The following is a 24,254-nucleotide window of genomic DNA, read 5'->3' as shown; positions in this document are numbered from 1 at the left end:
AATATACTGCTCTTGCTTTGCCGATCCGCGCCTTCACATCTGCATCAGATCCACCCTGTTCATCAATGATGCTGCCCAAATACGTAAAGGTTTTTACATCTTCCAAATCTTCTCCGTCAATTGTGATTGGATTGGTGCATTCTGTGTTGTATCGGAGAATCCTGCTTTTCCCTTTGTGTATGTTGAGACCTATTGCTGCTGAGGCTGCTGCCACACTGTTCGTCTTCTCCTGCATCTGTTGTTGCGTTTGGGATAGAAGGGCCAGATCGTCTGCGAAGTCTAGATCATCCAACTGCATCTTAGATGTAAATTGTATCCCGCGCTTCCCTTCAGACGTTGACGTCTTTATGATCCAGTCAATCACCAGGAGAAAGAGAAAGGGTGAAAGTAAGCAACCTTGCCTAACACCGGTCTTCACTTTGAACGACTTTGTCAACTGTCCTCCATGCACAATTTTGCAGTGTAATCCATCATATGAACTCTGTATGATATTGACTATCTTTTGAGGCACGCCGTAGTGTCGAAGAAGTTTCCATGGTGTTGTTCTGTCCACACTATCAAATGCCTTTTCGTAGTCAATGAAGTTGATGTAGAGTGATGAATTCCATTCAATTGATTGTTCCACAATGATCCGTAGAGTTGCGATTTGGTCTGTACACGATCTATCCTTACGGAATCCTGCCTGTTGGTCACGAAGTTGGGCGTCTACGCAGTCCTTCATCCTGTTTAACAATACCCTGTTGAAGACTTTTCCCGGTATTGAGAGAAGAGTGATGCCCCTGTAGTTATCACACTTGCTGAGATCGCCTTTCTTCGGTATTTTGATCAGTAGTCCTTCTTTCCAGTCTGTTGGTACTTGTTCCTCATCCCAAATCTTATTGAAGAGAATGTGGAGTATCCGTGCAGTTACCGCTACGTCTGCTTTTAGTGCCTCTGCTGGGATGTTGTCCGGTCCTGCTGCTTTGCCACTCTTGATTTGTCTGATGGCCATGCTGATTTCTTCAATTGTTGGTGGGCCAACATTGATTGGGAGGTCCGTGGGTGCTGCTTCGATGTTGGGTGGGTTCAGTGGATTTGGTCGATTCAAGAGTTCTTTGAAGTGTTCTACCCACCTGTTTTGTTGCTCTTCAATGTTGGTGATTACCTTGCCTTCCTTGCTTTTCACTGGTCGTTCTGGTTTGCGGCGATTTCCAGAGAGTTTCTTTGTCGTATCATACAATTGTCTCATGTTTCCTTCTCTTGCAGCCTTTTCCGCCGTCGTTGCTAAATCTTTCACATATTTACGTTTGTCGGTTCTGATGCTCCTCTTCACTTGTTTGTTTATTTCCGTGTATTCAGCTTGTGCCTTGGCTTTTTCTGCTCTTGTTCGGCTGGTATTGATCGCTGCCTTCTTGTTCCTTCTTTCTTGAATCTTATCCAGTGTATCGACAGTGATCCATTCTTTGTGGTGGTGCTTCTTGTGACCCAGGACCTCATGACATGTTGAAGTGATTGCCTCTTTGATCCCCTTCCAGTTGCTCTCCACAGTAGTTCCTTCTCCATTGAGTAGATCATGAAAGGCCTGGAACTTATTGCTGAGGTCTATCTTGAATTTGTTGAGTTTGTTAGTATCCTGGAGAAAGGCCGTATTGAACTTTTGTGATACTGTCCGCCCCGTTGTCCAGTGCTTCTTGAGTTTCAATTTCATCTTGGCGACCAGTAAGTGATGATCTGATGCTATATCAGCTCCTCTCTTGGTTCTCACGTCCTCTATAGTCCTCCTGAACGTTTTGTTGATGCAAATATGGTCGATTTGGTTTTGTGTAGAGTGATCCGGTGAAGTCCATGTGGTTTTGTGTATGCGTTTATGTGGGAATATGGTGCCGCCTATGACCAGCTTATTGAAGGCACATAGATTTGCAAATCTCTCACCGTTTTCGTTTCTTTCTCCCAGTCCGTGCCTTCCCATGATGTCTTCATATCCAGTGTTGTCCGTTCCAACCTTGGCGTTGAAATCTCCCATCAGAATGGTCAGGTCCTTTGTTGGGCACTTCTCGACTATTGACTGCAGCCTATTGTAGAATTGATCTTTAGCGTCTTCATTGTAGTCGTTGGTAGGCGCATAGCATTGGATGATGTTCATTGAAATGCCTTCTTTCTTTGTTTTGAACGAGGCTTTGATGATCCTTGGTCCATGAGATTCCCATCCTATAAGTGCATTTTGCGCTTGTTTGGACAGCATCAATGCAACTCCTTGTGTATGTGGTGCATTTTCTTCTTCATGGCCGGAGTATAACAGGAGCTCTCCTGTAGTTAGTCGTTGTTGTCCAACTTGTGTCCAATGTGTTTCACTGATCCCAAGTACCTCTAGGTTGTATCTTCTCATTTCTGCAGCAATTTGGAAGGCTCTTCCGGTGTCCCACATTGTACGAACATTCCATGTACCTAAATAAATGGTGGCTCTGGTTGTTAGAAGGGGCATCGGCCTCGTGGCTTCCGAAGGAATTCGGCTTTCACCATGAAGCGTCATAATTCTTCTAAATGAAGACCTTCTGACTCCCGGGGCGGAGTTTAAAAGGTTTGAACAATTTTTTCTGGTTAGCGTTTTTTAGCGAGTTAGTTTTCTACGGGATGGGGACGCTAACCCCATGCCCAACCCTCCTCCTTTATCCGGGCTTGGGACCGGCAGTAGCCCCGGAGGGACTCCAGGCGGAGCTTTATATCCATATAAGTAGTATATAATTGTGGTCATAGAACGGGCATAGAATGTATTTCAGTTGAAGATGGACAAAGAAAGAACGGGAACGGAACGCAATTGGTATGAAAATGCATGAACAATGAAATCTAAGACAATGGACTGATATTTGCAAAAGGAACAGTTTAGTTTGAGATGATGGATTGATATATTGCAAATTAACTATTGACTATATGAATTCACTTGGTATTATTTGACTTGTATCTTCCCATTGAGGTTTAAGACTTCATTTGATCAGTCTGTTAGCGGCATATATGCATACTGTGCGTATACCTCAATATTGCCTTAATTCACAAGTTTTTTGTAAGCAATGGTGGATAGTGGCTAGCAGTAAAGTCCAGGACGCGCGCTTCGTCCTATTTGGGACTCGTCAACTGGATGTGCGTGCACCTCAGACTTGATGTTCACTCTGGGACTCGAACCGGGGACCATTCACATCTGCAAACAATAATATGAATCTATAATTTATTATTTTGATTGAGATCATGAATTGATCAGTGCTAGAACATCATTAAAAACGTGAAAGTATTGGACGACTGTTACATTCTACTATCCACGATCCTACACCAAAGGGATTCGAAACCATTACCCTTGGTCTCATGTGAGAACGAATAACTTCTAGATCACTGAGCCGGCATCCATGCGTTTATTAATGACTTACTTCAAGATGGATTTCCTGGAATTTTCATTAGTCAGTAACTCACTGAAGGCAATGGTGGACAGTGGCTCAACTTCGTGGATTGGTTGAAGTTGGATGGTTCAGTCATCTAGATGTTCAGCGTTTGAGCATGAAACCGAAGGTCATGGATTCAAATCCCTTTGGTGTGAGATCGTGCATACGCATTACTGAAGAGTCCGATACTAAGGCGAAACGGTCGTTCAACGCTTCCAGATTAACGATTTTCATTATATACTCTACTGATGAATTATATCTTAAGGTAACTCTATTCTCTTCTTACTATAATTATTATTAAAACTTCAGTGGATATGGTTTTAAACATTCAGCCCCATGTTTCTTTAAGTAACATTAATAATAAATTTACTCCATTATAAATTAAAGGATTAATGTCATAACTCATGATTTCGTTTTATTACATTACATGAGGTTCTATTGTTAATACACTTGTCTGATTACATGTGAATGACTATTGGCTACATATTACATGTATTCAACGCTAGATGTAATGTGTGCTACTGATGTCAACAGATATAAATAATATGTATCACTAATCGATTGTAAAATAATTGGCGGCAGAAAGTTAAGAAGATCAAAGAAAAGAGAACAAGAATAAACAATGATTAGTATGGAAACGAAAGAACAATGAAGTCTGAGACAATAGATTAACATTTCGCAAATGAAGTATTTACTGTATAATTCTCAGATTTTACTAAAAGATTCTGTAATTTTGTGTGTTCCCACTTGTGTTCTTATTCACTACATAATAAAATATCATTCAGATTATGTGTGCTCCTTCAGTTATTATAAAGTTTTTGATTAAGATCACAAACTGATTGCTGTTAGACCACCACTGAAAACCTGGAAGCACTATATGGCCGTTTCGTCCTATTGTAGGACTCCTCATCAGTGAGCATCCACGATCCCGCTAGTGGGATTCGAACCCATGGTGAACGCTTAACCTCTAGTCCAATGAGTTTGTATCCAATCGTGTTAATGTCTAACCTCAGCTAATCCACGAAATTGCTAATGAGGTATGGCTACTTTGACCGATGCAAATATGTGCCAGGTCCTACGTTGTAGCTGACTGACTGATTATATGTAATAAACTAACAAATAACCTTCTTAGTTGAAAATAAATGGCTGTCAAACTGCGTTTACATTTTATTTAAACTTATAAAATATATATTATGTAGGATAAGTGTTCACTTCAAGATAACTGATGAAGAGGGAGATGTTTGTGATGTATTTTATTATGAGAATTATCTAGCTTATCCAACGTACAGATTCAAATGAACTAGCTATTATAGACAAAGATGGATGGTGGATAGCAGTGGAATCCAGGATACACGTGTAAAGCGAACGATACAAGGTTCAAGTTCAACAGTGAACATCAACTGTAAAATGTAGGTACATCTAGCTGACCAGTTTCAAACAGAGCGAAAGGCGTATCTCGCATTACACTATTAGCCATCATCCATCCAAGTTTATTATACTCGTCACTTATGTCAATAACGAGGTAATCCACACACACACACACATAGGATGTACAAATATCAACAAGAGACTGATCAATTACGATTCTCAATATCAATGTGTAGTAGCTTCAAATAAACCATGCCAAATGAATGGAATCTAATCATAACATAAACTACATAAAATCGATTTTACTAAATTTCATATCACCGTTGAATCTAAATTACTTTACTTTTCTTAACCTGTTCCATATGATGTCTAATGAACGATTTATTATTAATTAAGATGGTGAAAAGAAATATGTAGCTCATATGGATGTTTTTGATGGAGTTTCGTTCTCTGAGTTGGATGATTTACTCGTGGATCTTTCATCGTTCTTCTGAACGACATCATCAGCACAAAAATCAAGTAGAAGTGAAGTGTTCGAATTACTACACATGTGATTCACAGCTTGTCCTGTAGACGCCGAGGTCCACTATTAATTGTTTATGAATGAGATACGATGATGACAGTTGTCAAGATTATGATGTTTGAATTCTCAGAATACTGTAGAGTAAGTGATGTAATATGTTGTAATATAGACAGAATAGTTAGATAAAGTGAAAATTCAGTTTGAATAATATCACATATTTTAAGTATCATATACATCATTTACTGTGATGTTTACTACTGATGTCGACAGATATAAGTAGTAGGGATCATCCACTAATCGAAAATGAAATGCCTGACTGTAAAAGATTAACAAGATCGAATAGAAAAAAATGGGAATAGAGAGTAATTAGTGTAAGAACGAAGGAAGGAACAATCCAGTTTAAGACAACTGATGAATAGTTTAGAAATGAAGTATTTACTGTATGGATCGTAGATTTACCAAGATATTCTACAATGTTGTATTAAAATTCACTTCTTCGTCCCTGCCTATATCCTTGTTTACTACATAATTACTTAAATACATCTTCTTTCATTTAATTATTCCACTATATTATTTCTGATGAATTTAATTAAGCAACATACAAGGATTAGCAACCTAGACGACTAAAACTTAACAGTGATTCAAACAATAATTTCATGTAACTTCTTATAAATAGTAAGTTGGTTAAATTAATTACTAAGACCTATTTTCTATCAATATGTGATTGTGGAAATCTTTAATCGATCAATGGTAACAATCTTTACAACACCATACTAAAAATTAACATATGCTCACTAGTGACCCCACCTGGAGTCCCTCCCCGGGGCTACTGCCAGTCCCAAGCCGTGAAAAAGGAGGAGAATTGGGCATGAGGTTAGCGACGCCATCCCATAGAAAACTAACTCGCTAAAAAACGCTAACGAGGAAAAAATAATTCAAACCATTTAAACTCTGTCCTGGGAATTAGAAGATCTTCATTTAGAAGAGCTATGACGCTTCATGGTGAAAGCGGAGTTCCTTCGGAAGTTACAAGGCCGATGCCCCTTTCTGACTAACAGAGCAACCATTAATTTAGGTACATGGAATGCTCAAACAATGTAGGAGACCGGAAGAGTCTTCCAAATTGCTGTTGCTGCACTAGTGACTAGCTTCGTTAGGTAAGATGTTGTGACCAGTGAAGTTCAATCGAATCTGTTGTAAAGGAGTTACACATTGAAAATAATCAAAAAAGATCGTGTAAGTTGAAGATAAACATTAACCTCATTGTCTAGTTGTTAAATGTTTGTGTGCCAAACTAAACATTATGGATTCGAGTCCCTTTAGGAGTTCCATATTAAAATGAAATAGCCATCTAGTACATTTAGGCTTTTAATAATGATCTAATATTGATTGATTCATGATCTTAATTAAATATTTTTTTATTTTACACATGTTTTATAATTCATACAGAACGATCAACATTCAAGTAGATGAACTATTTCATAAGTTACATATTCCGTATCCCTTTTTATATTTTTGATTCATTGAATTCATCAATGAAAACATCAATCGGTTCATGATTTCAATCAACAAAAAAAGCTTTTCATCCTCCACAATACCTAAACTGATAATTACCATGTGCTCACTAGTGACTAGCTTTGTGAGAAAATTCTCGACGTTCTGGTGAGAAGCTGTGACCAATGGAGTTAATCCATGTCGGGCAGAAACAGGTGTCTACCTCAGTACAATGGATGATGGTCGCGCAACTTCGTGGATTGGTTGAGGCTAGACATTAACACTGTCGGATCCCAGCCTACTTAATGGTCCATTAGGTTAAGCGTTCGCGCACGTGAGACTGAAAGCCCTGGGTTCGAATCCCGCAAGCAGGATCGTGGATGCGTACTGATGAGGAGTCCTATAAAAGGACAAAACGGTTGTCCAGTGCTTCCAAGTTTTCAATGGTGGTCTAACATCAATCAGTTCATTATCTCAATCAAAAAAAGATGATATTTGAATTACATTTGTCAAAAACAAAACTCCCTCCAAAAAAAAAACAAACATACACACATCTTATTTTCTCTTAAACTATTGATTTAGAAGTAAATGTTATAGTTTTATTGATTCATTCTATTACACATTAGTATTATGTATGTATCTATGGTCCAAAAGAGAGAGAGGGGGTAGGAAGAGTGAGTGAACTAGTGAGAGAGAGAGAGAGAGAGGGAGAGAGCAAGAAAGCGACAGAAATAACTACTAACTGTACAGATTAGACAACCCTCCATTCTCAATTGTCATGTGTTCACTTATCGATGATAATCTTCTATAATGTTCGAAATCAATCTAAACAACAACAACAAAAGACAATGAAATTTATGCTCTTTTTTCTCGAAATTTTTTTAATTTTTTTTCTTGCATCACAAATAATCAATATAGTTTTCTTTTTTCTTTTTCTTTTTTCTTTTTCTTTTTTTAATGATTCACAATAAATAAATAAATATATGTATTATTTCATTTAGTTGAATAGTAAGAATTAGACAATAATAGTTAATAAGAGTTAACTATTCAGTTAAATCAAATCATATATGGATACTAACACATACAACACATCACTAACAGCCCACATTCAATTAGATTCTTATAAATAGTTTCTGTATTATTGTTCATTTGTATGTAGATAGATGATATATGTGGGTATAACTGTGTACGTGTGTGTGTGAGTATGAGTGTGGGTGTGGGTATGAGTGTAGCATAGTATAGTGTAGTGTGTAGTTTAAGTTAAATGTATGAATGAAATGAATAAACAATGACATAAAGAAGACATAGGAATGCATTGTATGATTGTAAATTAGTTAAATTATCATGATCATAATCATTATTATTATTATGATGATGATAATGATCATTATTACCATCGTTATGATCATGATCATCATCTTCTTCGACCAAATCTAAAATTTAGAATATTGAAATTATTAGAAGAAATAAAAGTAGAGTAATTTATATTGAATGGTGATATGAAATTGATTTTATATAGTTTACATTATGATTAGATTCTATTCATTCGGTATGGTTTATTTGAAGCTACTATACATCGATATTGAGAATCGTAATTGATCAGTCTCTTGTTGACATTTGTACATCCTGTGTGTGTGTGTGTGTGTGGATTACCTCGATATTGACATAAGTGACGAGTATAATAAACTTGGATGGATGATGGCTAATTGTGGAATGTGAGATACTCCGTTTGTTCTATTTGAGACTGATCAGCTAGATATCCACTGTTGGACTTGAACCCTGTATCATTCGCTTGAAACGTCTATCCTGGATTCTACTGTTACCTACCAACTATCTTTACTTATAGGGATAAGGTTAGTATTTTCCAAGTATAATTAGAGCATGAGTAGACAACTGTGATCTGAAAACGTTTAATCCACGTAATAAAAAAACATGCCAGAGAGTCGAAGTTAAATAAAATTTCATCAATCTTGAGTTTTGATCCTTATTATAAGATGACAGTAGACAATTTATTCGACATATCACTAGACACTCTGAAAAATTCCCTAGTTTATGAAGTCTGTTGAGTTTAGTTTGATATCATGAATGGATACGTGTTACGTTATCATTGAACACCCGGAAACATTGGATAGCTGTTTCGTCCTGGTATGGGACTCCTTAGCTGTGCGCATCCACGAACCTGTACTTTGTATTCAATCGCGTGCTCTTCACTATCGTGTGCAAACGCGTGATATATGAACAAAGTGAACATTATCATAACAGTATCTAACCACCTATTAAACTGAAGAAGTACAGTAGAAAACTAGAAAGCATTAAGTGGCTAGTTTTCATTGTATTTTTTTACCCAATTATTCCTTAGTAATCATGACATAATACAAAATAACAAAAACCATCACTTTAAGCTCAGTTTGCGAATAGAGCTAATTTATGCTGATCTAACTTAGATGGATCCATAATTTTAATGAAATTTATCAGTTGTCTTGACTATCAGTGACTACTTCATTGACTTATTATTTAGTTTATAGCAGAACGATATCAGAGATTAGCGATGAATATGCTTTTGTTCATCACATCATAATATCTCTATGTAAATGCACATGAAATGATTACTATCGTACCCAAATGCCCTGGTATGACCGAAGAGTGGGGAGAGTTAACTCTCCCTCTCCAAATGCTCTCACATGACCACGTACACACAATCACTGACATAGAGATGTCCTACTCACTGCATTCTCGTGACACGGGTGTTGTTTACGAAACTGAGAGGACGAAAAGTGATTGTCTGGCGCTTTAAACAAGTTGGTGGATATGGAGGACGCACCTAGAGGAGTTGGATAACTCTTACTGCAAACCAATAGTGTACATAGGTTGGCTCAAGGATTCTAAGAAAACAAATGGTGTATGAACCAATCGTCAGCCACCAGCAACTACGAGACTGCATCTAGTTATCATGGATTAATAATAGTAGAGCCTCATAATAAAGTAACTTGTTGAGGAGTCTCACATTAAGACAAAATGGACGTCCAATCCTTCCAGGTTTTCTATGATGGCTTAGCTTTAATTGATTCATGAATTCAGTCATTAAATTACTACTATTCAACTATTCCTTTTCTTTGAGTACTCCATGCGTGCTTAAAAACACTTGAATAACCATACATTCTTCGCGATTTTGGAATATTATGTCATTGTTACATCATAAGTAGTGTAATGGGTTCATTTATCATCAACAATACAAGTAGTAATGTTATGCAATCCATAGATGTAATTTTCTATTTATAACATTAATCCATGTTAATTACGTCTCCAATCCTAGTGTTGTATCTAAAATAAGTATACAAGATTTCAGATGACCTTCTTTTATTCAAATTTTGCAGCAATTTGGAAGACTCTTCCGGTCTGCCACATTGTACGAGCATTCCATATATCTAACATAATGGTTGCTCTGTTAGTCAGAGGGGGAATTAGCTTCGTGACTTCCGAAGGAACTCCGCTTTCACCATGAGGCGTCATAACTCTTCTAAATGAAGACCTTCTAATTCCCAGGACAGAGTTTAAATGGTTTGAATTATTTTTTTCACGTTAGATTTTTTTTAGCGAGTTAGTTTTCTATGGGATGGCGTCGCTAACCCCATGCACAACCCTCCTCCTTTATCCGTTTTTTGAACCTGAAGTAGCCCCATAGGGGCTCCAGGAGGAGTTTTTAGTCAATTAACTTCGACTAAATAGTACCAATACATGATGTAGAAAACGACAACCGTTTTCGATAGTTTGTGATATCTACACTCCCAACGTATACGTTTTGGGAAGTTCATTCTTGTTAACGAGACTTGAAAGTTACAATTTAGTCCAATAAATTTCTGGTTTCTAAAAAATATTGCAGAGGCCGTAAACAAAAGTCTGTAAGCTAAATAGACAATCAATGAGTCTTTCAAAGTACAGAATTATGTGATAGTGATTTGTGAACCAATTCCGTATGTTTAAGAAATTTCGGATATTCTGATAGTTGCCAACAGTCATGCAATTTAATCATCATCTATCTTAATAACTAAGTCATGTCTGTTACTAGTATAGGGGTTGTGGAGATTATTAAGTTTTTTTGATTGAGATCATGAACCGACTGATGTTAGACCACCTTTGGAAACCTGGAAGCACTGGACGGCCGTTTCGTTCTATTGTGGGACTCCTCAGCAGTACGCATCCACGATCACGCTCGCGGGATTCGAACCCAGGGGCTTCAGTCTCGCGAGCCAACTCTTAACCTACTGAACCACTGAGCCGGCATCCAATGGTGATAGTGTCTAACATCAAACAATCCACGAAATTGAGCGACCAACTTCCATTGTTCTGAGGTAGACACCTGTCTCTACCCGACATGGATTAGCTCCACTGGTCACGGCTTCTCACCAGAACTTCGAGAATTCCCTCACAAAGCTAGTCACCAGTGAGCACATGTTATTGGTTCGTACACATGAATGAACACAAAACTTTATTCTTTTGAACATGATAGTGATAATTATCTAGTGTTGTAGTTATCATATAGAAAAGCAAGAAACCTCTCTTATTGATACACGGTAGTTTATGTGGCAGATTTTATACTACTACCTATTCTAAAAGTAGTACAATGCTTTCGAAGAAATAATATAGAATTCTTAGAATTATCCTCCTACCTGAAAGGGAAGCAATGAAAAATCTGTAGTTTAAATAGGAATACTAGATAGTAAGTAGTTATTTCTGAGTCTCATCATAAAAGCAACCTATGTAGTTAAGAAATACGAATTCAAAGAACCCATTTAGTGACGAAATTAAATGAAAATGGTTCATTTTATTTACAATGAAGGTAATGATCATGACTATTCTGGGAAAATCGAATGTACGGAAGTAAATGGAACCACATGTTGTAGTTGTGAATTAAAGCATCTATCTATCTGTCTGTCTATCTAACCATATATATATTCGATAAAAGCCGTTGATTGTTTGGTCAAGATATATTTCAAATTAGTGCTTTAGACTTCTAGTGATTTTGATTAGGATGAACTTAATCTTGTGCCTTCTTCCGAGAATATAGTCATTCTACATGGCAACTTTACAGATAAGGTCGAATTTGATATCATCTAACGTGAACTGTTGATTTAAAAGTATTAAAGCCTTTATATGAGAATTGTCCATTATCAAAGATATTTCATTGATTTGAGACAGGTATCTACCTCAGTATAATGAAACATGGTCGCACAATTTTGTGAATTGGTTTCGGTTAGACATTAACACCGTTAGATGCCGGCTCAGTGGTCTAAAGGTTGTCTTCTATTTATTTTATTTGAACGTAAATATTGTTACAAAGGGACACCGAATACATGCCGCCACACAAATCACTTGATTTGTGTGTGGGCTGTGGCATTGACCCGGTGCAATAACCGAAGCAGGCGGTTTTCTTAGGGGGTCACATCCCGAGTCTTTGACCTAAAGGTCTAATCCAAAAAGCAGTGGAATAACGTAAGGGGATGCAGTCTCATAGTAGTCGGTCACCAATAACTGATTCATACGCCATTTGTTTATTTAGAATCGTTGAGCCAGCCTATGTACACCATTGGTTTGCAGTCAGAGTTTTCCAACCCCACTTGGTGAGCTCTCTATATCCACCAACTCGGGTAAAGCGCCAGACATTCGCTTTTCATCCTCTGACCTTCATAAACAACACCCGTGTCACGAGAATGCTGTGAGTAGGATATCTCTGTGTCAGTGGCCATGCGAGTGCATTTGGAGAGGGAGAGTTAACTCTCCCCACTCTTCGGCCATACCAGGGCATTTGCGGGCAATTATTTCCATTCTCATTTGGTTTGAATTTATAAAAGGTACAAATTACAAGTGATTTACCGTAAGAAGGTAAAATCTTTATTAATTTAAGAAGACCTTTATTATAGAGTTGAACTAATGAGAATAACTGTTTTCTAATTCAACGGTTAATGATAAATAATTGATTGCATAAAACACTTTAACACTAAGTACTTCTCCAGAATTGATTAGATGTATGACAGTTTCTAATAAAGATTCAATTTCAAGAAGAAATCTCAAAAATAGTTTTACAACATGTTCAAAAATGTTCAGCGGTATTCAATTTAGAACATTTCCGTTTCCACTTGGGAAAGGAGATCTGACTCTCTCCACCTCCGACCATGCCAGGGCATTCGGAGACTCTAAAGGTTAAGCGTTTGAGTGCAAGACCGAAAGCCCTGGGTTCGAGCAGGATCATGGATGTACACTGCTGAGAAGTTTCACATTAGAACGAAACACCTGTCCAGTGCTTCCAAGTATCCAACAGTGGTCTAACATCAATGAGTTCATGATCTCAATCAGAAAAAAACTTAATCATCTCCACAAACCCAATACTACTACTGATAATAATAATAACACAATAATAAGAACATCATTACCTAGGACGTCCTATAATTGCAAAATATTCATTTAATTTATGTAAATATGTTCTAAGTGCTTCAGGAGTTTCAAATATAAATGGTCTTTCTGGTGGTGCAATCTCGATTGCTCTTGTTTTAATGATTTTTCTTCCATTATTATTATGATCATGATCATTATGATGTAATAAAGAATTAATAGTCATTCTATTCAATGGTAAATATGTTGTATCCTCATCATCACGATTATCATGAATAGTTTTCCATTTATATGAATCATATTGTTGTCCATTAATTTCATAGATATAATGAATCAAAATTAATATTGTTACTAAGTGAATATAAATTGAATGAAATTTGATGGGTTGGATACTATTTGAAGAAAACATTTTCCTTAGTAACTAAAAAAATTTAAAAAAAATATAGATAATAATTTATAAGTAGTATAAATTCATTGAATTGAAATATAATCAATATCTGATCTAGTTTGTACTGTTTGTTTGATAAATGGATAATGGCTAGCAGTGGACTTGTCAGATGGATGTACCTATATCCTATAGTTGATGTTCACTGTGGGACTCTAATCCAGTACCGTTCGTTTCAAACGCTATCACGTCATTCACTTAGCTATCGAGTCCTAATAGCCACTTGCTTGTGGAATAGCGTGAAGTTTACATTCACTTGGTATTGTTTGTTTGAATGTATCCATTGATGTTCAGGGTTCAAAATTGATCAATCTTTTGTTGGTATATGTGGATGGGATACAAATTGCTTCGATATTGCCATATGTCACAAGCATTATAAGCTTGGATGGATGGTGGCTAGCAGTGGAATCCAGGATGCGTGACATATAGTGTTATTTGGGACTGGTTAGCTGGATGTACCTACATCCCATAATTGATGTTCACTCAGGGACCTGAACCCAATACTGTTCACTTCAAGCACCATCGCATTATTCACTTAGCTATTGAGTCCTAATAGCAACTTGCTTGTGTAATGGTATGGAGTTTAAATTCACATGGTATTGTTTGTTTGAATTTTCCTATTGATACTTAGCACTGCAATTGATCAGTCTCTTATTGACATCCTGTGAGGATTGCCTCGATGTTGTTACAAAATCACAAATAGAATGAGGTGGAATGCGTGCTAGATTCATCTGCTAGCCCCCATCCGTCCTTGCTTACAATGTAATTCGGTTTAATTCAATATAAGCTACAAGAATAAATTAGACATTATTACCGCTGGATGCCAACCAGATCAGTGATCTAGAGGTTAAGCATTCGCGAACAAGATAGAAGGTCCTGAGTTCAAATCTCGTGTGTGGAGTCGTGGATGCGCACTTCATACTAAGACGAAACAGCTATCCAGTATTTCCGGGTTTTCAATGGTAGTCTAAAATTGATCGATTCATGATTTTAATCAAAACTCACAATTGATTGATCACTGGGTGGTGATCAATGTCATGCTTGTCTAGTCCTTATTAGTGCAGATCGAATGCTATCGATCATGTTGCAATGTGGCCACCAGTCTAGGTGACTCGACACTGCGGGCACTATGTATTGAGATTTAGATGGTAGTTGGAGGTAGTCAACAGGAAACCCTGGACCCGGGTTTCGTGCTACTTGGCACTCGTCAACAAAGTGTACCTGTAATCTTGAGGGAACTTAAGCTCCCTGGCGGATTCAATCTCGTGTCACCCAGCTTCACAGTCAGAGACGTTACCACTGAGCTATCCGAGCCGTGACTAGACAAGCATGACATTGATCACCACCCAGTGATCAATCAATTGTGATTACATCTCAGTCCTACAGGAGGTTAGTCACGGCTCGGATAGCTCAGTGGTAACGTCTCTGACTGTGAGGCTGGGTGACACGAGATTGAATCCGCCAGGGAGCTTAAGTTCCCTCAAGATTACAGGTACACCTTGCTGACGAGTGCCAAGTAGCACGAAACCCGGGTCCAGGGTTTCCTGTTGACTACCTCCAACTACCATCTAAATTTCAATCAAAGCTCGTCTATCTCCACAACTTTATAATGATAATAATTTATATACTGGATGTATTCCATAGAATTACAATTTTTCTTATTCACTAATGTTTTCTAACATAATTTATTGTCATAGTTAGCACTTTCAATAAAAAAACAAAAGAACGAGAAGTTAGAAAATACAATGGATAAATTGAGCACTGTGGATCTGATGCTAATGTGAAGGCGTAAATCGACAAAGCAAGAGCAGAATATCTACAATTGAAGAACATTTGGAACTCAAGACAACTCTCTATCAAACAACACCAAGTTCAGAATTTTCAATACGAATGTCAACACAGTTCTACTGTATGGCGTGGAAAATCGTAGAACTACGAACGCCATCATCCAGAACATACAAGTGTTTAATAACAATTGTCTATGCAAAATACTTCAGATCCGTTGATCAGACACTATCAGTAACAACCTACTATGGGAAAGAACAAACCAGATTCCAGAGGAGGAAGAAATCAAGAAGAAACGCTGGAAGTGGATAGGATACACATTGAGGAAAGCACCTAACTGCGTCACAAGACAAGTCCTCACCTGGAACCCTCAAAGCCAAAGGAGAGGCGGAAGATCAAAGAACACATTACGCCGTGAAATAGAGACAGGTATGGGAAGAATGAAAAACAATTGGATAGAAGTAGAAAGGAAGGACTAGGACACAGTGGGTTAGTGAATGCTGGTCGGCGACCTATTCTCCATCGAAGGTAACAGGCGTAAGTAAGTGACGGTGCATACATGTCACTCAAGATAATTATTTGTATATACCTTCCACTTCTATTAAAGCATAGATTAATTATATATTCATAATGTTGAAAAAGAAGCCTGAAAATATAGCCGTTATGCAATTGTAGCATCTAAATTACATAACTAGTCCTTGATTGAGTTTTGTTCTCTGAGCTGGATAGTTTGGTTGTGGAGTTTTCGTCATTTTTCTCAACGACATCATTAGCACAAACTTCAGGTAGAAGTGAAATGTTCAAATTTCTCCACATATGGCTAACAGCTTATCCTATAAACCTCGATGTTGATTGATTCTTGTTGACATTAAATATGTCATTGTTTACTTCTTTGCTTTGGTTGTATCTCTCATTGCTTTGATTTTTCGTCCATATTTTCTCTAGATTAGTTGATAAATTGTATCGATTTCAGTGTACTTGTTAATTGCTGATATAATTGCCTCTATCCAAGATTCCCACATTTTTCCAGTCGAATGTGTATCCGCAGTAGTTCACGTGCATTGATATAAGAGAGATAATGTCATAGCGTTTGACCGTTTATTGATGTTCATACAGGCGTAGATGAAAAGGGCGTCCACTTTGTCTGATGTAGTGGTTTACGCTTAAAAAAAGACTAAATACTGATTGTTAATCGAGGTGTTGGTTTTGTGGTGTATGCTGCTTATATGGATAGATATAAGTAGTATGTAACAGGACTTAGAATTTGAATACTTATTAGAGAAAGATTGAAATAAAGAGAGCAGAAAGCGAAACAAAGAACGATCGGAATAACAAAAGGATTAGGAGAATGATGGAATACGTAAAGAACAACTCAAGGAAGATATGCATATGATGTATTTAATGAATGATTTTACCGTAACTAAGTTGTTGTTCAGTACAATTTGAGTAAGAATTACACAATTCATTATTAAATGTAGTTGAAGGTAAAACGTTGTACATTTAATTCTCCAGTACACTCACAGTTATTGAATTCTGAGTTATAAAAACTAAAATTGTGTACACTATTACAGGTATTGTCTAGTCATTGCACAACTATTGGTTTCGTGTTTTTTCTCAACCGTCGATAAGACTTACTTACTTACGCTTGTTACCCCTCGTGAAGGAGCATAAGTCACTCACCAGCATTCTACATTCAACTCTGTCCTCAACAATCCTTTCAAGTTCTTTCTAATTGCTATTCATCCTTTCCATATCGGCTTCCAATTCCCGATGCAGTGTGTTCTTTGATCTTCCTCTTTTCCCTTTTCTTTCAAGATTTCAGGTAAGCTCTTGCTTTGTGATAAAGTTTGATGATTTCTGAAATGTGTGTCCTATCCACTTCCATCGTCTATCACTAATTTGCCCTTCATCTGGAAGTTGATTTGTTCTCTCCCACAGTGACCTGTTTCTAATGGTATCCGGTCAACGGATATTCAGTATTTTGTGTAGATAATTGTTCATAAATACCTGTAGATTTCGATGATGGTTGTGGAAGTTCTCGAAGCTTCAGCTCCGTACAACAGAATTGTACTCATGTTCGTATTGAAGATTCTGACTGTGATGTTGGTTGATAGTTGTTTTGAATTCCATATATTCTTCAACTGTAGGAATTCTATCTCATTCACTGAACATTGACCATTATTAACATCAAGTTACACATACTTCCACACACATACACACACATTCATTGATTTTCACTTTATGAACTTTTCCCATGATTCACATCTTCATAACTTATGTTATCCTATTTCCTAAACTCAACAATTAAATATGATTAAATCAAGATTTAGTGTAGATTTGATTTGATGAATTTCAGAGGTTTAGAAGTTAAACGTTCGCGCGCATGCGGAATCGTGGATGCACACTACTGAAGAATCCCACCCTAAGACGAAACAGCCTTCAATTACTTTCAAGTTTTCAATAATAGTCTAACATTCATTAATTCATGATCTTAATCAAGAAGTTCAGAGATGTTAACTAGATGAAATGTTGGAATGATTTAGATTTCAATGATTGAGATTAATTTCTTTTTTTTCTTATTACAAATAGATTCATAAGGAACAAATTTTGTTATAATCAACCTTAATTTATGAATGTTGACATTTTCAGTTCAAATATGTTATGTAAATTAGTTTGGTAATCTATTGTTATTACGTATATTAAACTGATAAAGCCATAATTACTAAAGTATGACCTATATATGTATATGTATACACGAGCTTATCATATTTGTCAAATATATTTTACTAAAATCTTCACAAAACCCCTTCTGATAATAATCATCTATTCACTAGTGACTGATTTCATGAAGCATTTCTTGGAGTTGTAGTGAGAAATTGTGACCAGTGAAGTTCAACCAGATCTGTTGGGAGATGTCAGCTCATTGAAGACAATGGTGTATGGTGGCGCAATTTCGTGAATTGGTCGAAGTTAGATATTAACACCGTTGGATGACGGCCGGCTCAGTGGTCTGGAGGTGAAGTGTTTTAGAGCGACACTGTAGGTCTTGTTTCCGAGTTCCACATGCGGGATCGTGGACGCGCACTGCTTAGGAGTCCTATATTAGGACAAAACGGCCGTCCAGTGCTTTCAGGTTTTCCATGATGGTCTAGCTTCAATTGACTCATGATTTCAAATATTGTAATTTATTTTAGACTGAAAATTTGTGGAGATTGTAGTAATTTTAATAGTTAGATTCATGAGCTGATCTAAGCTAGATCAAATTGAAAAACCTGAAATTACCGGAGATCCATTCCGTCTTGATATAGAACTCCTCAGCAGTGAGCATTCTGGATCCCCCACGCGGAACTTGAACCCGAGACCTACGGTCTCGCTCTCGAACACTCAACCTCTAGACCACTGAGCTAGAAACTGATGGTGGTCTAACTTATCTCGATTCATTAATTTGACTATGAAGATTACTACAATCTCTACAAACCCTCATTTTAATAATAATAATAATAATAATAATAATCATTAGCTCACTAGTGACCATCTTCAAGATGTGTTTCCTGGAATTCTAATAAGAAACCGTGACTAATACAGTCCAATCCGTGTCGGCTGGAGACAGTTATCCATCACAGACAATGGATGAAGGGTTGTGTAAGATCATCGGTTGATTGAAGTTAGACATTAACACCGTTGGATTTCGGCTCAGTGGTCTATAGGTCAAGCGTTCACACGTGAGACATACTACTTATGTCAACAGACATAAGTAGTATGTAACACTAATCAGAAGTGAAGTGCACTGCAGCAGAAGGTTGAGCAGATCGAATTGAAGAGAAGTAAAATGTCAACAGATTAGTTGTAATAACAATGAAGAAACGATAAAGTTTGAGACAATTGATGGAGGATTTGGAAATGAATAGCTTAATGTATGGTTTTCACATTTTATGGAAGAACTTTGTAATTACGTACTAATAACTAAATTGGTTATTCCAACTTGGTCAGTCTGTAAACACTATCAGTAGTTGACAGTCAGTGTGTGCTAACTGTATTATTTCGCAATTTTTTTCTAAGATTTCAAAATCAAAGTTATAGTGTCAGTTGTTATGTTAAGCCCAGATAGCTTATTCTAGATTCCTGGAAAGCCAATTTACTCATTCTCCTTGAATAACATTTTCGTCTTGTTTATTATTTGCTTAACAACTTTGACTGTTTCTATGCAAGCGCAAGTTGTGTGTTAGCGTTCTTTTTAGCAAGCTAACGTTTTTTATTTGATAAATAGTTGTCTACGCAAGATATTCAACATCTATTTGCCGGATACCATCAGCAACAGCCTTCTCTGGGAGAGAACAAACTAGCTTCCAGCTAAAGTGGAAATTAGAAAAAGACGATGAAAATGAATAGGACATACATTACGGAACTCATCAAACTGCATCACGAGGCAAGTCCCAACTTGGTATCCTGAAGGGAAGCGGAAATGAGGAAGGCCACATAACACATTACTTTGAGAAAGAGAAGGGGATATGAAAAGGAAGGAGATGGAAAGGATTGCCCAGGACAGGGTTGGATGGTGAGTGCTGGTGGGTGGCCTATGCTACTCTATGCGGAGTAATAGGCGTAAGTAAGTAATTTGTGTGCATTTCTTACCTCACTCATCACATGTCTGTAAGTTATTCTTGTGTGACTCCAAATTAAGTTGGTTCACACGACCTCTCCACTGAGTGTCATTCCGTTTCGCTTCGCTCTCTCTTCTTCGCTTCCTTCTCTACATCTCCCTAATTGTTTGTTCTAGTCAACGATTGTACAAAATACCCATATTCAAAACTTTATTCCCGTATTTGACTTACTTTAATTCCCTTATTCACTAAAGCGATTTAAGTCAATGATTATATACAAGTATCAGTGATATGTCTATTTCAATAACAATCCATCATACAATATAGCAAGGCTATAATTTATGAACAAACTAATCAGATCTAAGAGAACAGAAGTTAAATTTTGGCGCAAAATTAATTCATCCATTTTTCTAAATACAATTTAAGCATTATAGCTAATGTCAGTTGGTGATTAAAAAACCTTAAATCTAATTCTTCACCTTCACTATCAACTATCAATCATAATCTCTATTCTTCCATACTAGTTTATAACCCTTATTCAACCCTATTAGGTAGATGAACATTCTCAAGCACTTTTTTTCAGAGTTACTCAAATGTCATCCATAAATTACAGTCTTACCAATACCAGATTATTATTCAAATCAAGATATAGAGCCATTACATAGTACCCTTTTAAAACACTTAAAGCACAAATGTTAATAGCATACAATGAACTGATGTTGAAAGTAAAAAGACCGAGGTATAATATGCATAAACTGCCTTGTTATTTCTAATTAATAATGATATTCCATTGTTTGTTTTTTCTTTTAAGTTACAATTATGAAGAGCAATTTAGATGTGAACCTATTCCTAGTTATATATATATATATATATATATACTTTTATAGGTCAATTTGTTTAAATATAATAACCTTTATATAAGAGTCTGGTGAAGTTTCAATGTTTCAATGTAAATCAAATAAATTAGCGCTTAATTTGAAGTTATTTGAAAGATTAATATGTATGAACTAAATGGATTAGAACTAAATACTTCACTTTGACATGATACTACTCATAAAGATGTCATCAGTAGTATATATATGTAAAGTAAATAAATTAGCGCTTAATTTGAAGTTATGGGCAAGAGTTGATACTTTGTATGTATGAATATGTATGAACTAAATAGATTAGAGCTAAATACTTCACTTTAACATGATACTACTCATAAAGATGTAATTGGTAGTAGTATATTTATATTTCAGTAGTATTATTATTCATGTCATAAACAATAATCATCATTCTTAAAAGATTATAATCATTACATTACTATTCTCACAATCATTGAATAAGTACAAAATGATATGAGTTTTACTCATTTCAATGGTGTACAATTAAAAAGTGTTATGTAGAAATAGGGTGAACGAATCATTTTATCGTTGAAAATTAGGTCATTTGTTATTAATCATTTAAAGTTTATACTAATTCAAATCAGTCAGCGAAACTTTAGTTCTTTAAGTGAATAAAAGTGGAATAAATTAATCTTTGAATAAGCCTATGCATATATCTATACATAATTCCGTGACTGTCTGACTGTACCGCGTATTACTTCTTTTCGCCTGTTACTCCCAGTGGAGTATAGGTCACCGATCAGTATTCTCCGACAAACTCTGTCCTGGGCCTTCAATTCTCATGTCTATCTCTATTTCTCGGTGTAATGTGTTCTTTGATCTTCCTCTTCTCCTCTGACATTGAGAATTCCATGTGAGGGCTTGCCTTATGACGCAGTTTGATGCTTTCTATCAGGAGACCCTCTGAGACTGCTCCCAGTCCCGAGCCCAAATAAAGGAATAGAAGTGTAAAAAGCTGACTCGCTAAGAAACGCTAGCCAGGAAAAATGATTTAAACTATTTAAACGATGCCCTGGGCGTTAGAAAGACTTCTTCGTCTCACGATGAAAGCCGAATTCCTTTGGAAATCACGAGACAGTTTAATCTCGTTATAATAATATGAGAGGAAAACTTGAAGCGAACTACATATGGTCCAGGTTCTATATTCTGTCTGTCTGACTGGTCGGCATATATATATATATATATATATATGTCAGAAAGGGGTTTCGTGGATACTACAGTAATTTAACAGTTGACATCATGAATAAATTGAAGCGAGATCACCATGAAAAATCCGTAAGCACTTGACAGCCGTTTCGTTCAACTGTGGGACTCGTGATCAGTGCGCGTCTACAGTCCCACCCCCTGTGATTCGAACCCAAAACCTATTAGTCTCGCGCGCTAACGCTTGACATCTGGATCACTGAGCCGGCCAGCATCTAACGACTTCAGCCAATCTACGAAATTGCGCCACTATTCACCATTGTCTTCATTGAGTTACTAGATGTATACATAGAAGTTAATTAATTCTTCTTGATCTTCAATGATATCTTAATGGATTTCTGTTTGTCACAAGCATCATTTTCAAATTTGGAAAATGTTAACTTTTGTTAATACCCAAGAAGTATTTTAAAACTCTATATACATTGTATTCATTGCATAGAAACGTTATTCTTTCTACAATATATATTGAAAACAACGATACAATATTATGATGTTACTTTGAAGTAAATCTTCAATATTCCCTAATCGAATGTTTCAATATTGTCAGCAATAATATGAAACAGGTTTCAGAGCGATACGATCAACCGTTCAGGAGATATTGCAAAACAGGCACTTCCACTCAACATTTTTTCAATTTTGTTTGTTTTGTCTAACTAGTGAGATTGTCAGCAATAATATGAAACAAGAATCAAAGCGATACGATCAACCTCAATGAAGGAGGAGGAGTTTATAATTTCTATAGTTGAATTCATGAATTGATTAAAGCTACCATAGAAAACTTAGAATCGTGGATGTACATTACTGAGAAGTTCTATACTAAGACGAAATAGTTATCCAATACTTCTAGGTTTCTTTTATAATGAAAATTATTTAAAATTAGAAACTTTTTCAGGGAATAATTTCACTGGATATTGTTTACTTGAATCTTTCTATTGCACAAGCTAGTGATTATCAGAATTCAATAGCTAAGTGAATAACGTGATAGAGTTTGAAGTGAATGGTACTGAGTTCAAGTTTCAAAGTGAACATCATCTGTAAGATGAATTTACATTCAGCTGATGAGTCTCAAATAAGACGAAACACATGTCGTGGATTCCACTACTATCTACTATCCATCTTTGTTTATAATGCTTCCGAATTAAGGCTATATTGAGGCAATACGCACTGAATGCACATATGTCAATAAGAGACTGATCAATTACAGTCATAAATAACAATGTGAAGATTCAAGCAAACAATAACAAATGAATTTAAACTTCATTCCATTACACAAAAAAATTGGTTATCAGGACTCAGTAGTTAAGTGGATAACGTGATGACATTTGAAACGAACGTTATTCAGTTCGAGTCTTAGAATGAACATCAACTCTGAGATGTAAGTACATTCATCTGATAAGTCTCAAATAAGACGAAACATTCATCAAACTGGATTCCATTGTTAATCACTAACTATCTTTACTTATCAACAAATAGTTTTATTTGATTTCACAGGTTTATTATCCCGTTTTTGTTTTTTAATTCATGAAACATTAAAAAAAAAGAAATTTTCTCCTAAAAAAGAATTCAATGTTTATCTATTTAGCTGTTTATACACTTTCTTCTATATTCATTAATTGGTTTAAACAAATAAGTTAATTATTAGTTGAATCAATATAATTACTATAATTAATCACCATGTAGAAACATGAAAACAAACAAAAATAAATAAATGAACTGGAATATAAAGATTCGGTTAAATAAGGCAGTGGGGGGAGGGGGAAGGAGGGAGGGAGGGAATAGATGAAAATAAACAATTGAAATTGTCAGAAGGGGTTTTTGTAGAGATTGTAGTCATTTCAACAGTTGAGATCATGAGTTAATTGAAGCTAGACCACCATGGAAAACCTGGAAGCACTGGGCGGCTATTTCCTCCTATTGTGGGACTCCTCAGCAGTGCGCATCAACGATCTCGCCTCGCGAGATTCGTACTCAGAGCCAATCAGTCTCACACCAGGTGCTTAACCAACTAGACCACTGAGCCCATTGGAATCCAACGGTATTAATGTCTAACTTCAACTAATCCACGAAATTGAGCGACACATTCACCAATGTTATCAGTGAATTACTATTTCACAACACACTCGGTTAAACTTCACTGATCACTGTTTCTCACTA

At 36.4% G+C, this 24,254-nt stretch overlaps 1 protein-coding gene across 1 annotated transcript in view; it reads right to left on the bottom strand.

Moving 5' to 3' along the window:
* Positions 1 to 7,453: 7,453 nt before the first annotated feature.
* The window catches only part of MS3_00004793 (uncharacterized protein), a 28,097-nt gene continuing 11,296 nt past the window's right edge, over positions 7,454 to 24,254 (bottom strand). Inside the window, exons 2-3 of the mRNA XM_051212761.1 lie at positions 13,221 to 13,600; positions 7,454 to 8,225 (exon numbers count right to left, since the gene is read on the bottom strand). Coding sequence (XP_051068674.1) covers positions 8,207 to 8,225; positions 13,221 to 13,588 — 387 coding nt within the window. The 5' untranslated portion in view covers positions 13,589 to 13,600 and the 3' untranslated portion in view covers positions 7,454 to 8,206. The remainder of the gene's footprint in view (positions 8,226 to 13,220; positions 13,601 to 24,254) is intronic.

The sequence above is a fragment of the Schistosoma haematobium genome, chromosome 3, assembly GCF_000699445.3.
Source record: "Schistosoma haematobium chromosome 3, whole genome shotgun sequence".
NCBI lineage: Eukaryota > Metazoa > Platyhelminthes > Trematoda > Strigeidida > Schistosomatidae > Schistosoma > Schistosoma haematobium.
The sequence above is the reverse complement of the archived record's forward strand: the minus strand, read 5'-3'. Positions and strand labels throughout refer to the sequence as shown.